This window comes from Diceros bicornis, chromosome 25 (genome assembly GCF_020826845.1).
Source record: "Diceros bicornis minor isolate mBicDic1 chromosome 25, mDicBic1.mat.cur, whole genome shotgun sequence".
Lineage (NCBI taxonomy): Eukaryota > Metazoa > Chordata > Mammalia > Perissodactyla > Rhinocerotidae > Diceros > Diceros bicornis.
This window is the reverse complement of record NC_080764.1, coordinates 16493315-16509752: the sequence shown is the minus strand read 5'-3', so window position 1 is coordinate 16509752 and position 16438 is coordinate 16493315. Positions and strand designations below refer to the sequence as shown.

Genomic DNA, 16438 nt, shown 5'->3' with positions numbered 1-16438 from the left:
AGTAAATGTTAGCTGTTGTTTTAACCCCATTTCATCCTCACCACAGCCCTGAGAGGTAGGCACTACTGTCCCCTATCTGTAGACGGGAAAACCGAAGCTTAGAGACGTTAAGCGAGTTGCCAGGAGTTACATCACTAGGATTTGAAATCTGGTCTGACACAGCTAGACAGCTTGGTCTGAGCACTCTTTTCATTTTCCACCAGCACAGAGGGAATCCTAGAAGCAAAGTCTGTGATCTCTAAGTCATATATAAACTCCCGGAAAACTTAACTATCCTATTGGCTTCTTGTCAGAGGCCAAAGAATCGTGCCTCGTTTCGAAAAAAGGAAATATCAAGTGTAGGGTCCTTGAAGGTGACAGCACTATTTCCCAGTCATTCTTTAAGACTCACATTTGCTTGCACTCAGCACCAGTCAGGTGAGGATGGAGAAAGCCTATGAAGCTTCAGAGTCCCCTGACCAGCCGGGCAACCTCGTTGAATGAGCTGCTTGATGTCTTTGCGTGTTGATTTCCTCACTGACATTCGTTAAGCACCTAGTGCACTGAGCTGAGCATGAGGGGGATGGGGATGGCCAGACACCATCCCTGCTCCTCTTTTCCAGAAATGAATCTCCTTCTTTTCCAGTCCTCCTTATCCCTCTCCTTGTCTCTCCCAAAATATGAGTAAAGAGTTCAGGGAAGGTATGCTCAGGACTGGAGAGAGCACACAGCTAATTCCACCTTTCCCCTTCCTCAAACACTGACTTCTGGAATCCAGATACTTGTAGCATCAGAGGCCATCTTAATGCATACTGTTTCTATTGGCTGGAAATAGCCTTTCTTCTTCTTCATTCCTTATCTATCCAAATCCTACCTATACTTCAAGGCCTGGTTCACGTCCTGCATCCTCTAAAAAACATCTCCCAGGATACTTCTAGGCTCTGTTTATGTAATTTTTCCATTTCTCTGAACCTCTTCGGTTTAATCTAATGATCATGTAACTGTGTACTAAATTCAAGTACTCATTCAGTTATTGTTTCACAAGCTTGAGTCTGGTTTTGCTAAAAAGATAAGTTTATTCCTTTTTCATATTCCCAGCAGACCCTAGCCTAGTGCTGGGCATGCAGTAGGTACACAAGAAATAAACTCTTCTTGATGTTTGGCCACCCTGTGGCGAGCACTGGAGGGAGGGAATGCTGCTTTATTTATTTCTGCATCCCCAGCACCTACCACAGTATTTGGCACACAGCAGGCACTAGAGAAACTGTCATTAAGTTGCAAAGGATAATGTATGTGAAAGTGCCTTGGATGGTGCCTAGCACACAGTAGGTGCTCAATAAAGATTGATTACCTAAGACTTAATTAAAGCATGGCGGAACTGCTGTTGATGTCATTTTAACGTCATTGTGTAACCTCCAAAGACTTACTATTTTATTTAAGTTCTTTAAAATGGGTTTCTCCATGGGCTCAGCAAGGGAGTTATACAGGACTCTAGAAAAAAAAAAAGCCACAAAAAGGGCTTACTTAGGGACCATATCTGCCAGTTATAAACCTCCCCTAGGCGCTGCCCGAGAATCCAGCCCCAGACTAGCCACAGCCCACCACGGTACTCTCACTCACTTGAGTTCTCCAGAAAATGAGACGTGGGCGTGGCTCACTTGGGCATAGCAGTCTTGGAGCTTCAGGGTTGGGCGACCAAAGTCATTTCGGGCCAGGATAACGATGCCGGTGAAGTAGACCCCAGAGAGATACAGATCAGCTCCTCCTGTGTCTTGGCTGTTGAGGGAAGAAGTGCAAGGTTATCCAGGCCTTGACGGGGGTAGGATGGATCATTTCTCTGATGACCCAGAAACTCTAAGCTCCTGGAGGGCAGGAACTTTGTCACCTTTGGATTTCTGGCACCTACAACAGGTAGCAGCAGAGTAGGTGCTAAATGAACCTACTCTGAATAAACAAATGAAGTCATTGATATGTGAATGGAGACAGCTTTAGGGACCTTACTTCATCCTGAGTGCGCTGGCCCCCCGTGGTGGTTGAGCATCCGTATATACGATGCTTGTTTGGAGAGAGAACATGGGGGTGAAGTTGGCCACACTTTAGTTGGGAGGAGCATAGATGGGGAAGTGACACTCAGATGTAGTCTGTGAACTTGTTGAGGGAGTGGAGTGTGTGTTATTCACCTCCATGTCCCCAGGACTTACCTCGTGGCCTGACACAGAACAAGCACTCAATATATGGCTGATGAGTCAGTGAAGAAATGAATGGATACATGAATCTGTGTTACTTATAGAAGAATATGTCATTTCTCTATACAAGAGTTCTTGTGATGGGGATAAATGGTACACAGTAGGCACAATGGTTGGTGAATGACCAAGTAGATGAGTGAATGTGTTATTCTGGGGCACCAACCAAGGCAGACCTAAACACTACACGCAGGACAGTGACTTGCACATAGCAGGTGGTCTGTAGGCATACCTTGAATTTGATCCCTCTTTTCTTCTTCTTTTTTTTAATTTTATTTATTTATTTTTTCCCCCAAAGCCCCAGTAGGTAGTTGTATGTCATAGTTGCACAGCCTTCTAGTTGCTGTATGTGGGACGCCGCCTCAGCATGGCCGGAGAAGCAGTGCGTCGGTGCGCGCCCGGGATCCGAACCCGGGCTGCCAGCAGCGGAGCGCGCGCACTTAACCGCCAAGCCACGGGGTCGGCCCAGATCCCTCTTTTCTAAAGGAGGGTGCAAAGGCCTTTTGGAAGGGGGAGAACTGGGCTCAAGCTGATTATCATCCTCCAACCCCCTTGTGAGGTGGAAAGGCTCCATTTCCTATCAGTTGCCCCTACAGATGGGGAAGTGTGTTGAACAACTGGCTTAAGATCATACAGTGACTCACTGGGAGTCTAAAATGTTGAGCACAGGTCCGTTCCTCCAACAGGCAGAGACTTCTAGCTTTTAGCAAATTGTAAATGACATTTTGCGCAGTTGCTCTGCCTTTAAGAGAAGGATGATTTTCAGCTCCATCCCCGCTCCCCATCCCCAGCAGAGATATTCTAAATTAGATCTCTCCTGGAAAACAACTGCTCTAAAGAAAGATTGTTAATGGTTGAAGGGAAGAAGTCTAACATCAAAAACTTTCAATTTTCGCTCCATTTCCCCCCAGAACAGTATTTCCTTTTCAGTGGAATACTCACAAAAGTGGAGACTTGATTTCCCAGTTTGCACTGATGTTGGCAGTGCCGTGGTTGGTCAGTGCCTTGATTCCCACCCCAGGCACAAAGGCTAATGAAGTGTTCGGAAATGAAAAGGCATTGATTTTTATGCTGTAAAACAAGAAACAGAGCTGTTAGTGCAACTCTTCTGACAGATCTCTAAGTAAGGCAAAGTTGGAAACGCAGTTGCAGAAGTCCCGACCAGCAATCGTGAATTCCTATAAAGGAAGGAACCTCAGATCTGCAGTGGTGCCTCTGGGCACTGCCTTCTAATTCCCCTCAAACCCTTGGCAGAAAGACCATTGTCTAGTTGAGGGGGAAATGAGCAAGTTTAGAAACAAATTTGCAAAGTAATCAATCTACTTCTTTAGTTTCTTTAAAGACAAAAAGAGGTACAACATTGCCATTATTATTTTTTCCTTCAGCTGTTGCATTGTTTCTAAATAGGGGGACATTAGTACTTTGGCTGGGACAACTACTTTTTGTAGAAGTCTGTTACACACATTGCAGGATATTTGGCATATGTGCCAACTAAATGCCAGTAGTGCCCCTCCCTCCGATCATTGGGACAATCGAAAGGCTGTCTTCCTCCTTTTCCCAAATGCTCTCTATGTAGACAGTATCTTCCTTAGTTGAGAAACTTATTTTAGAGCGTTAACCTCCCCTAGGACTCTCTGATCTGTCAAACAGGTAACTAGGAGGCAGTGGGCTGCATATAATCTACATAGGTAGATGGCCACGTGCATTATGATAAGTTATCATTATGAACATCGATGAGCGATTACTGCCTGCCAGACACTGTGGTAAGCACTTCACGTGCATTAGCTCATTTTAACCCTCGCAATAATCCTACGAGGCTGTCGCTATTTTTGCAATCTACAATTCAGAGATGAGAAGATAAGAAAATTAGCTGAAGTCATATATGAGTGGTAGAACCAGACTTGGACCCCTCATCAACCTGTTTTCAGACTGTGTTCTTAACCACTAGGCTATGCCACTTCATATATTGTGCAAAGGGCATTCGACTTTGAGCCAAGTGTTCTGCTACCTGTATAACTTGGGTAAGACACTAACCTCTTTCAGTCAATCACTGAGAGGAAGTGTTACTCATGGGCAGTTTGGGAAGACAGAATGAGATCATCGGTGTATAATTCTTGCACAAGAGAAAGGCAATGTTATGAACTAAGATTAGGAAAAATTTAAAACATAAATGTGATAGCTGATAAGAAATGATTATTTGCTATTTCTCCTATTTTGCATCCTTTCATATCTGTTCTCTGTCATACATCCCGAGTCCCACAGTGGGAAGAGGATGGTAGAGATTCATGTAACATATCTTGGAAATATTTTCATTTTGATACATATAGGTCTAACCCATTCTCTGTAACTGCTGCAGAGTATTCTAAGCTGTGGATGTATCATTTAAAACAAATCATTCCTTTGTTGATGGACATCTATGTTGTTTCCAGTATTTCTGTGTTATAAACAATGCCACAGTGAACATCCTCATGTTTTTTACATACATGTTTCTCTAGGGAGGATGCTGAGATGTGGAATTGTTGGGTCAAAGGACATGCATAAACAAAAAAGATCTTTGTAAATCACTTTCTAAAATAGCACTGTCCACTAGACATACAATGTGAGCCACAAACATAATTTAAAATTTTCTGGTAACCACATTAAAAAAAGGGAAAAGAGGGGCCGGCCCGGTGGCGCAAGCGGTTAAGTGCGCGCGCTCCGCTGCGGCGGCCCGGGGTTCGCTGGTTCGGATCCCGGGCGCGCACCGACGCACTGCTTGGTAAGCCATGCTGTGGCGGCGTCCCATATAAAGTGGAGGAAGATAGGCACCGATGTTAGCCCAGGGCCGTCTTCCTCAGGAAAAAAGGAGGAGGATTGGCGGATGTTAGCTCAGGGCTGATCTCCTCACAAAAAAAAAAAAAAAAAAAAAAAGGGAAAAGAAACAAGTGAAAGTAATTTTATTAATATTGTTTACTTAACTCAACATATCTAAAATGGTATCATTTCAACATGTTATCAGTATAAAAATTATTAACAAGATATTCTATTTTCCTTTTCCAAATTAAGTCTTTGAAATATAGTATGTATTTTACACTCATGACACAACTCAGTCTGGACATTGAATTTTCATCAGAAATACTTGACCATATTTAGATTCAATAATATTTTCAATTGAAAAAGTAAACTTACATACTCAGATTATTCCAAGCATATTTGAAAGTTTTTCAATAACTGAATTATCAATTTTTAAGTTAAAATTAAAAAAACTAAAAATTAAGTCATATTTCAAGTGCTCAATAGCTGCATGTGGCTAGTGACTACTGTTTGGACAGCACACGTCTAAAATTATTGTACCAGTTTATCTACTCCCACTAGCAATGCATGAGAATACCTGCTTTTCCTCATCTTCACCTATACTTGGTATTATATGATTCACCCTGGATTTTTCTGCTGTGGCATTATAATCATTGTAATTAAATGATTAACTTTGTAAATATATATTTAATGTCCATTTCTCTCACTGGACATTAAGGGCAAGGGACACAACATTCCCTAGAACAAAGCCTTAGTACATAGTAGGTGCTCAATAAATACTTGTTGAACGGCTGACTTTATTACAGACTAGAGCCTGCCAGGAACTTTTGCTAGATCACCATCCCTCTTTCCCCACAAAAAAACTCTTGGTTTTATAGGATGTTATTCTTGACAGCAGGGAAATTATAGCTCCAAAGGGTTGGAGTAGCATGGGATTATCAGTGGATTGACAAAGCATTAGGGCAAATTGTAAATCACAGAGAATTCCTTATGAAAGCTTGACTTTCTGCTAACCTTTAAGATTGAGCTCAAGATGAACAAAGACATCTTCTCCCTACACTTCTTCTGGGACTCTTATAGGCAACAAAGGTGGAGGTTGCCAGTTGCTGTCTGAACATCCATTTCCTCTTCTTCTTTCCTAAACATTCTTGAATTTGTTTGGGATGACAAAGTTGTCTGGTTGGAAAACTAATTTCCCAGTCTCCCTTGCTAATAAATGTGGCCCTATGACTAAGTTCTGCCCATTACTGTATAGGCAGAACATAATTAGGGGAGAGATTTAGGAGGAGAGAAGAGGAGACTAACTCAGCTTATAAGAGCCCTTTACCCTTGCCTCTTCCTTCTTCCAAGAGCCTGAAACATGGATTTGAAGGCTGAGCTGCAGCAGCCGTAATGGACCTTGAGGTAACCCTGAGAATAGAAGCCAGAGCTAAGGATGGTAGAGCAGAAAAATATAAAAAGGCTGGATGCGATGAAACAGTGGGGCTTCCATAGGATTCCTCTACTGTTTCCTTTGAGCTTCTTATTTGTGAGACAAAAATGAACCTTTATTACATCTAAGCCATTGTAACTTTATGTTATATTCAACTGAACTTTATTCCTAATTCACAGAATCTCAAAACTCTGGGCTGAGTGAAACAAGGATCTGAATTAACGTGGCAATTCCATTGTTCTGACAATGATGTCCTTATGCCATCATTCTGGGTATCAACTAACACTTGTACAGCAGTTTCGGTTTTATAAAGTAACTTCAAATTTATTATATCATCTGATTTTTACTTTTTACTGATTTTGACTTTTGATTTTATTACTGTAACATGGTAGAAAAGATTACAGCTGCCACCAGAATTCTTCTTAGGAAGAGAAGTTTGTTGGTTGGGAAATTACTTTGAAAAGCATTTAGAGTATAAAAGAAGATTCCTTGGTACCCAGGAGTGGGTGGAACAGCCATGCATGAGACCAGGGGAAGAAACTTTTGCTCCAGAGAAGGAGAGAAGGTCTAGACAGCAAGAAGGCAGAAGGCCATGTGTCCTGTGACCCACTCCTATGACCTCCGAAATCTTGACTAAACTTCACTAAAATAAGAAAAGACTTGATGAGAGCAGATTTATTTTTGAGACTGGTTGAATTCTGAGTCTAGGTTTATGGGGGTGAGGGAGGCAATGAAATGAACAAGAATTTCATTTAGAATTCAAGGGGTAAGGTGGCCTCACCTGACATCTGTGTTGAATTGGAATTCTCATTTACGAATGAGGCAAGGACATTGAGACTCCGAGGAGATTCGCCAGGTGCACACAACTAGTGTGCAGTAGAGATCTGACTTGGACCCAGGTGTTCTGACCCAAATGCCACACACTTTATCAACTCCATGACCCCTATTTCTTGGGTCATTTATATGATAAGCCTCTCACCAGACATTGGTAACTCCTTCTCTGAAGGTCCTGGTATTACACCAGAACACCTGGTGGCATATCCAGAACTCTGAGATTTTAAAGATTAATTTCACTGCTGACAATGTTCTTCTCTTTTACTTACTTTGAAAAATTGTAGTTCACATAATCAACCTTCAGAAATTCAAGAGATTCAGTACCCTTTACATCTGGGATGTCTTTTTCTTTGACCATTTGCTCAATCATCTGCATCCCAGCTTGAACGCCTGTGAAGGAACCAAAGAAAGTGTTTATTGATAATAACAAAGATGATAATGGTGTAATATCATTCAAGATACAAATGAAATTTATTGAGTAAGACACACTCTTAGATACGTAGAAAACAGCAGTCCTACAAAGTGAGTATTATTGTCCTTGCTTTACAGGTGAAAACACTGGTCTTCAGAGAGGCTAACGGAATTGCCCAAGACCCCAGAGCTAAGGGCATGAGAGATTTTCATTACGTGGCCAGGACTAAAGAATGTTATCACAGGACAGTGTGATAGCAAAAATGTGGGGGCATAAATAACTGATGAGATAAAACTAATAATAGTTAATTTGTATTGAATGCCTGTATATGCCAAGACCGTCTACACTGTACACACATTCTCTCTTTTGATCCTCACAGCAACCCAAGGACATAGGCGTTATTATCCTTCTTTCACAGAGGGGGCAGCTCAGGCTCAGAGAGGTTCACTAACCTGTCCAAGAGCCCAGAGCTAGTGAGTTTCATTTTCCAGGGCTTGAAAGAATGCGGCACAGAAGACAGAGCAAAGGTTTTGAGATCCAGCAGAGCAGATCTGAGTTCATATCTTGCCTTGGCCCCTTAGTGGTGTGTGACTTGGGAAATTTAGTTTAGTCCATCTTAGACTCAGATTTCTCCTCTGTAAAATTATTACACCTTCTTGGTAGGGTTGTTGTTGGAATTAAATCAACCTAGGGCCCATAAAGCACATTTCGAAGAGCCTGGCCATGGTAGACACTCAAGAAATGGTTCTGACTTCAAAGCCTGTCCTTCTCCACCACCCCACGCTCTATTTCCACAGATGACCTCATTTGATTCTCACATCACACTAGAGGTAGGCACCATTATTATCATCACTCCCATTTTCCAGGTGAGAAAACCCACTTGCCCAAGGCCGTGTAAGGAGGAAACGGGCAAAACTGAGATTCATATCCATGTGGACTGACTTCAGATCTGCTCTTTAACGGCTCTGACTTTGAGGGTGGAATAAACTGTTCTCACAACTTTAATACTGGTACAAGTTATCTATTTTTGATATATATTTCTATGCACATCAGCACAGTAACAAGATACACACACTTATAGATATATACACACGGATACACACACACACACATTTCTGGTATGTATTTCTACACACATCACAGTTCACATAACAGTTGTGCAAGAGGGATCAATTTTAGACCCGCTGTGCCAGATGAGGTACTGGGGGAAGGACAAGGAGTTGCCCAAAAACCAATCTTTCCTTTTTCCCTTCCCTCCTCCCTTCCTTCCTTCCTTCCTCCCTCCCTCCATTCCTTCCTTCTATCCTACCTTCCTTCCTTCCTTCTTTCCTTCCTTTCTTCATTCCTTCCTTCCCTTCATTCCTTCCTTCCTCCCTCCCTCCCTCCTTCCCTTCTTTCCTTCCTTCCTTCCCTCCTTTCTCCCTCCCTTCCTTCCCTCCTCCCTCCCTCCCTTCCTTTATTGCTTTTCTGGTATAGCAGGAGAGGCATTTCTTGGTTACACTTAGGTATTTCATGGTTAGACCAGTGGTGCTTGGGTGACTGCCTTAGTTAAGGAGGAGAGTGATAGAGAGATCTATCACTCTACATTCAGCTCATCTTAGGCAAAAATTTACAGGAGAAAAAGAGGCCCGTATACTTTGATTTTGCAGTTGTTTTCCTCTGCACAATCTGCCGCTACCTCAACTTAGCCCAAGGACAATCTCAATCCAACCTTTTTCTCTCCCTTGTGTTTATCAACACCTCTAAAGGAGTTGTTAATCTTTCAGCATCTCAGACTCCTTTGCACATCTAGTAAATGTTATGGAGCCTCTCTCAAGAAAAATGCACAATCATCACTCATGTTAAATTTTGCCCACAATTTTAAGGGACTCTAAGTCCCTTTTGAAATAGCCTTTTATGAAGCTCTAAGATGCTATTTTTACTCTCAAATCTCCTTTCCTCTATCCTATAATGCATTCTTCTTTAGAGCTCTGAGATGCTCCTTGTGTACACCCGTGGGAGGGAGAGAGGGTGTGAGAATTGTGGCTGTGTTTGGATATGCCTCTCATCAAGGTGATTATTTTTTAGGCAACATTTTCTTCCCAGTCATCTTAGCAGCTTCTGCATAAGGACTGGATCACTCCACAGTAAAGCTTGTCTTAGTCACGAGACACTCCCATACGAGCTTCTGGGTCTGGGTTACAGACTGCAGGTAGGGGGGCTGCAGCCTGGCTTCTGAAAGCATCAACTCACCGTAGTCCAGAGCCCGCTGAGTAGCCCTTGCCTTGATTCCAGGGTAAATGGTCTGAGAGGATGAGATGTAGAGATTCCACAGGAAGAAACATCCCCAGACGACTTGAACTGTCTTTTTACGCATCTGCAATTAACCAATATTTATGGTTCTTTTATTTTTCTTGACTTTGTCATCGGTCAATTCCATCCAGCATTTCTAGGCTTTCTCATTTTCATTGCTCATTACCAGAACTCACTCCAGCCATCCATCCCTCTATCCAGCAATCAATCATTTATTAAACATACCAGAACATATTCTAGGTGCTGATCATGTAGAGATTACTTATGTGTGGCCCCTGACCTCTGCTTCCCACAGATTAGAGGGTGAATCATACACACACTCACACACAGAAATTATAACACACTATAATATAATGCAATGCAATACAATACAAAAGCCTTAGAGTAAATGCAATGATTGGGATATGCTCCAGGAAGGATACTGGAGTGGGGTGGGGGATTCTTGACAGTTTTAGAATAAATGAGTCAGTAGCTTAGAAGGATGGCCTTAGTAGCTGTGAGGCAATCACCTATCTGCTTCAAGACCCTTGATGACTTCCCTTTGCCCACAGGATGAGATGTAAGCTCTTAGCATGGCTATCGGGGCCTTTCACAATGGGCTCCAAATTTCTTCCTGGCTCCTGTCTCTCCTCTCCCGTCAAGTGGTAGTGTTCTGAGCTGGCCATGCCGAGCTATATGCTGTTCCTCAAAATGCCAGTTCATTCATGATCGAGGGGTTTTTGTTTAGCCCTCTCAGTGTAAACACACATGCATGCACACATTCTCCGTCTCTCTCTTCTTCTTCCCGCTTCTTCCTCTCTCTCTGCCTCTGGGTCACATACCCACATTCTGTCTGGTGAATGCATTCCCCAGAGCCAGCTCCAATGTCTCCTCTGTGAAAGCTTCCCTCACCATGCCATTTTGCACTGGGCCCATCACTCCCACCTCTGTGCTTCCACCACACTTTGTGCAATACACAGGCATCCATTTGAGCATTTAACACACGCTCTCGCCTGCTTGCAGGCAGGCTCACTGCTTCTACCGCTCCACTTCCACTGCCACACCAAGCCAGTATCATTTCACGTGGATGTTTGCAATAGCCTCCCGTCTGGTCTCTCTGCTTCCACCCTTGCCACCTTTTGGCAATTCTCCATACCACAGCCAGAGTGGGTCTTTTAAAATGAAAGTCAGATCTTGTCACCCCTGCCCCCTGCCCTGTTAAAGCCCTTCAGTGGTTCCCCATCTTACTCAGCGTAACAGCCACAGCCCTTTCACCAGTTGTAAGGCCTTGTCCTGCTCCACACCTCTACCTCCTCATGGACCTCCTTCCTTAACACACATGCCTAGCTCACATGGCCCCAGCCTTACTGGTTGATTTGCTCTTTCCTGAACAGTCTAAGCAGCCTGTATCCCAGGCTCTTTGCACTTGTTCCCCTGTCTAGTACAGTCATCCTCCAGATAACCACATGGCTAGGTCTTTCATTTTCTTCAAGTATCTCAAGTGTTATCTCAGCAAAGCCTTTCCTAACCAATCTATACAAAACAAGGACCCTCACTCCCCAACTGTGACCCTGGTATTCCCTATGCCCCACCCCCCCTTTATTTTTCTCCAAAGCATTTATCATCATCTAGCATGGTCTATAGCTACTTATTTGTTTACCGTCTGTCTCTCCTACCGGAACTTTTAGGCTTCATGGGGAAGGACTTCATCACTTCAGCACCTTGAACAGCATCTGGCACATAGTAGGCAATGGGTAACTATTAAAGGACTGATAGAATGAATGTCTCTCCCTTGAGACTGTGAGGTGGGCCAGGTATGCTTTCTGAGTCCCCACAGCACTCAGGGTAGTCCTTGTTCTTAGTATGCAGCACCCGTATTGTGAATGTCGTCTTTACTTGTCTGTCCCTTCATCACAGGGATTGTGTCCCACTTCTATAACTCCAGAGTCTAGTACAATGCCTGGCACATAGTAGATACACAAAAAAATCTTAATTAAACAAACATCTTTTCCAAGGAGAGGGACCACATCTTCTTGACTGTTTTATTGCCAGTGCTTGGCTTACAGTAAATGTTCAGTGTATATCTGTTGAATTAATGGACTCAATGAATTAATGCTACCCCATTTCCCTGTTGAATGAAGCACAGGTACCAACAGCAACAGTGACATGGGCTTCTTTTAATGACACCTCGGGGAGTAATACATTCATAGGCCTTGTTTCTAGTTCTGGGAGTTTACAATCTGGGTGAGTTATCATTGCTGCCTTCGCACATGGCAAAGACCCACAGGTGACAGAGACCTGCTGAGTTAACACACAAACATGAAAAAATCAGAGAAGCATTTGTGGGGTGGTCAAGGAAGTGGAAGTTATGGTAGCCATGCATTTAGACAGAAGAAGGGGCCAGCCGAGGTGGGGCAGGGAGGGATTCAAAGAGGGGCTGGGATTCAGGAGCAGTCTGAATGAAGAAAAAGGTCATTGTAAGAGGTATGCGTGTGTGTGTATGTGTATGCGTATGTGTGTATGTGTGTGTGTACTTGGCCAAGATAAGTGAGAGGTTTGATAAAGGGGGTCATGTGGGCTTATGGGTGAAGCTATAGAGGTGTGAATGGGATGATGTAGACAAAGGGGTATTCCAGAGAATTTACTTGAAAGGAACAGAGCAGTGTGACCAGGGAAGGGAGTGTCCAAGGAGGGCTGTTGCCCCCTATTTTGGGCTTTTGTGTGAAATGCAAAAAGGTGCTCTCTGGAGATACACTTTCTGGCACAAAGTGGGGTCAGTGGAAAGTGTTTTAGGAAAACTCCACACCAGTGTATTCAGATTGGTGGGGAGAGCAGGGGCTGCCCCACTCCCCTGTTGGGCTGGCACATTGAGTAGTATGCAAACTGCCCAACTCACTCAGTGGACTTGTGCTCAGATTAGTGAATACTCAGGTGGGTATTTTACTGGAGGGCCATGACGTTGAGAATTAGGGTCTTGGCCTGTCTGTTCTGTAGTGCATAAGTCCACTTTCAGGTCTGAGAAGAGGCTGGCTTGGTGAACCCGCATACGTTTCTCACCTGATCTCCCAGGAGTCCATCTGTACCCCGCTGTCCAGACAAACTGAACTCCTGGTCCCTAAACACACACTGTGTCTCCCGTCTAATGCCTTTTCTTATGCTGTTCTCCTTCCCCTAGGCCTGTAGAGACCTTGCACAACCTTAAGGTCCATTTTAAACACAGCCTTCTTTCTGAAGCCATTTCTGATTTTCCTAAGCTAATCTCATTCCCTTTTGAATCCTCAGTCAAAATATATATTCATTCACGTGTGTATGTTTATTTTTCTTGCTTATTTCTGTCTCCCCTACCAGAATGTACACGCCATGAGGGCAGAGACCTCATCTAGTTTGGAGCTCTTGAGCCTTTCTCAGTGTCTCAGGCATAGTGGGTGATTGATATGTTGGTAGAATGAATCAGTGAATTAGTAAATGAAGGAATAGCCCATACTTCACTCTAGATTATATTATAGTTCCTTGCAGAGGTGATTAACAAAGCATTTTACACACTAGCAGAGTGCATGCACCCATCAGAACAAATGTTGACCAGAGTCCTGGAGCAGGGTCCAGGAGACTAGGTACTGGATCATGGGGCGGACAGAGGAAGTCTTGGAGGCGTGGTCAGTGTGGTTGGGGTACTGGAGGAGAGGGGGGACTCAGAGTAGTGAGTATTTACCATTAGATACTGAGATATTTCAATATTTTAACACTGCTATGGCCTTATGCATCCAGTGTGATGTTTCAGCCCTGCAGAGTGGGTTTGGGCTATACAGGACAATCTACAAAAGGAAGCTGGGGGCAGTTTGGGGGCAGGGCTAGGGAGGGGTGGCTTGAGGATGGTCAAGGTGCAGATGACAATAAGGGAAACATAGAGAAATGAGAGTGAGAGCTGAGGGGAAGGGACTTGGGTAGGAGAGGAGGGTCTCTGGCCAAGCAATGAGTTATCTGAGGGTTGGAGGAAATGTGAGGAGAGGGATGAGCAAGTGTGAAGTCTTCCACACTCAGAGTGATGTTAACAACATCTTATACTCGGTTAGAAGGATACAGGACCCAGGTCCAGCTGCTATCTGTTCTAGGACTTTCTTGATCCTTTACTCGTCCTGGGGGGTTGTCAACGGATCCAGGAGAGGGAGATAGGCAGAGATGGATGGGACCACAGGACTGAGGGGAACACTCCTGGGGCTCAGGTTAGTAGCTGTTTACCAACTGGTGTAGAAGTATTTCCACATTTTAGCAGAAGTATTTTAACATTTAACTAAATTTAACAAATTACACGTGTAGTCACACTAATATCACTGTAAGCAAAGAATTGTAAATGGATATGTCATACCAAGGGAGGCATAAGAGGGATTTTTTTAAAAAGAGGAAAACATTTTCATAGCAGTGGAAAGCAATGGGAAAGAATGTTAGGCCGAAAAGTCTACACCCATTAGACTGTATGCAAATTAAGGTAAAAATTATATCTCTGCCTGGCACATAGTAGGACCTCAATAAATATTTGCTAACTGACCAATTGACTGGCCTACCAGATTCTAAAATAATAAATGTGTATTTATTTACCATTTACAAAACCTACAACAATTCTTTGAAGTAGAAGTTACTATTATTCTACCCGTTTTAGACACGTGGACACAGAGGCTTAGCGTCTGAATGACCTGTCCAAGATCACATTGTAAGTCAGCCACCTGGGAATCAAACCTTGTCCTTCCGGCTGCTAATTCTAGTGCTTGTGAATTTTTTTCATTTAATGACTTGATAAGTGCTAGATTTTTCATTTTCATCTGGGAACTTTAAATAGCAGTTGCTTGATGCCATCTTCTATGTGGAAAAATTTGTTAAGCATCTGGAAATACTCAAGCACCAAAGTACAAATCCCTTTGTATTTTGTTGGGCACAAATGGAGTTTTAAATTCCCTTCCAGCAGCAAAAACTCATGTTCTCTTCTTGGTTAAAGGAAGTTTCTGAAGTGGTCTACTTTGATGGAAATCCAGGAACTCAAAATTGCACACAGAAAAACATATTTTTCCTCTAGAAGTATACGAGTGTATGAAATCACTGGGCTACAAAGGGATGGATTGTACGTAACTCTCAGTTGAATTGTTTGGTTAGGATGATAATTTATGGGCAGAGGAGGAAAGGAACCTTGTCAAGCAAGAAGATGACTCCTAAAAGGGTAAGTAATTTGGCTGACAAGTAAGGGCAGGGTGAGTTGGTTGTTAATAGAAGGGATCCAAGATGATTTAAAAACCCTGCCAAGTTACTTATTTTGCTGCTTCTAAGCAATTGCTTCTTTCCAAGATTCAAAGCCTCAGAAGTCATTACATTTCTATACCAATGTATGGACAGAACCAACACTTTTAAATTAAATGGCCCTTGCCCGAGCCATTCTGATGACTAGAAATAGGAAAACTCTAGTCAACTTAATTTCTGAGATTCACAGGTCTACTCACCATTACTGCTTATGGAGGAGAATGTTGACAGACTTTGGAAGAATTGGTTAAAGGGGTGATGAGTGAATGAAATGTAGCCTTCAAAAAGAGGCAAAGGTTGGGCCAGCTCCGTGGCTTAGCGGTTAAGTGCGCGCGCTCCGCTACTGGCGGCCAGGGTTTGGAACCCCGGGCGCGCGCTGACGCACCGCTTCTTTGGCCATGCTGAGGCCACCTCTCACATACAGCAACTAAAAGGATGTGCAACTATGACATACAACTATCTACTGGGGCTTTGGGGAAAAAAAAAAAAGGAGGAGGATTGGCAATAGATGTTAGCTCAGAGCCGGTCTTCCTCAGCAAAAAGAGGAGGATTAGCATGGATGTTAGCTCAGGGCTGATCTTCCTCACAAAAAAAAAAAAAAAAAGAGGCAAAGGTTGAAAAATTAAGTTCAACAGGTTTAAAGAAGCCTAAACTATAAGAATATTCCAACACAATGCTTAAGACAAATGTGTATAAGAAGTCTAAATCAACGGGCATGGAATATGGGCAGAATCAGAAGAATATTTCAAGGGATTCAGCCCACACATCTAATTTTATAGCAAGATCTCTAATGATGAGGATCTTGAAAATTCACGCCAAGTCTTTCCTCCCAGAACTTAACACTTCACACAAACAAGTTAAACAATTTAGGTGAGTGACAGGGTCGTTTGCTCTGGCTGGATCTAGGTCGCTGATGTGGTATATGACAGGGCTCCAAAGCATAGAGATCACAGCAGCTCTTTAATCCTAACCACACTGGTTGAGAGACAACTTAGAATTTTCTGCGACTGTGCTGGGTTTCCTACTGAAGTGAAAGCAAAAATAAGTCCAAGCTATCAAGTGACCCTCTTAGCATCGCTGAATGAGGCAAAACTAAACATATAGTCCAAACCAACTCTCTTTAGAGTTGTTCACAGTCTTCACTCAACTTTTGCCTAAGAAGTGGGCATGACTGACATAAAAAACAAACAA

The 16438-nt window shown here is 43.1% G+C and overlaps 1 protein-coding gene across 1 annotated transcript in view; it reads right to left on the bottom strand.

The window, feature by feature from the left end:
* Positions 1-10049, bottom strand: part of BPIFC (BPI fold containing family C) — a 32740-nt gene extending 22691 nt beyond the window's left edge. Inside the window, exons 1-5 of the mRNA XM_058568487.1 lie at positions 9926-10049; positions 7551-7671; positions 3165-3293; positions 1600-1755; positions 1407-1470 (exon numbers count right to left, since the gene is read on the bottom strand). Of these exons, the coding sequence (XP_058424470.1) occupies positions 1407-1470; positions 1600-1755; positions 3165-3293; positions 7551-7671; positions 9926-10049 (594 nt within the window). The remainder of the gene's footprint in view (positions 1-1406; positions 1471-1599; positions 1756-3164; positions 3294-7550; positions 7672-9925) is intronic.
* Positions 10050-16438: the final 6389 nt, after the last annotated feature.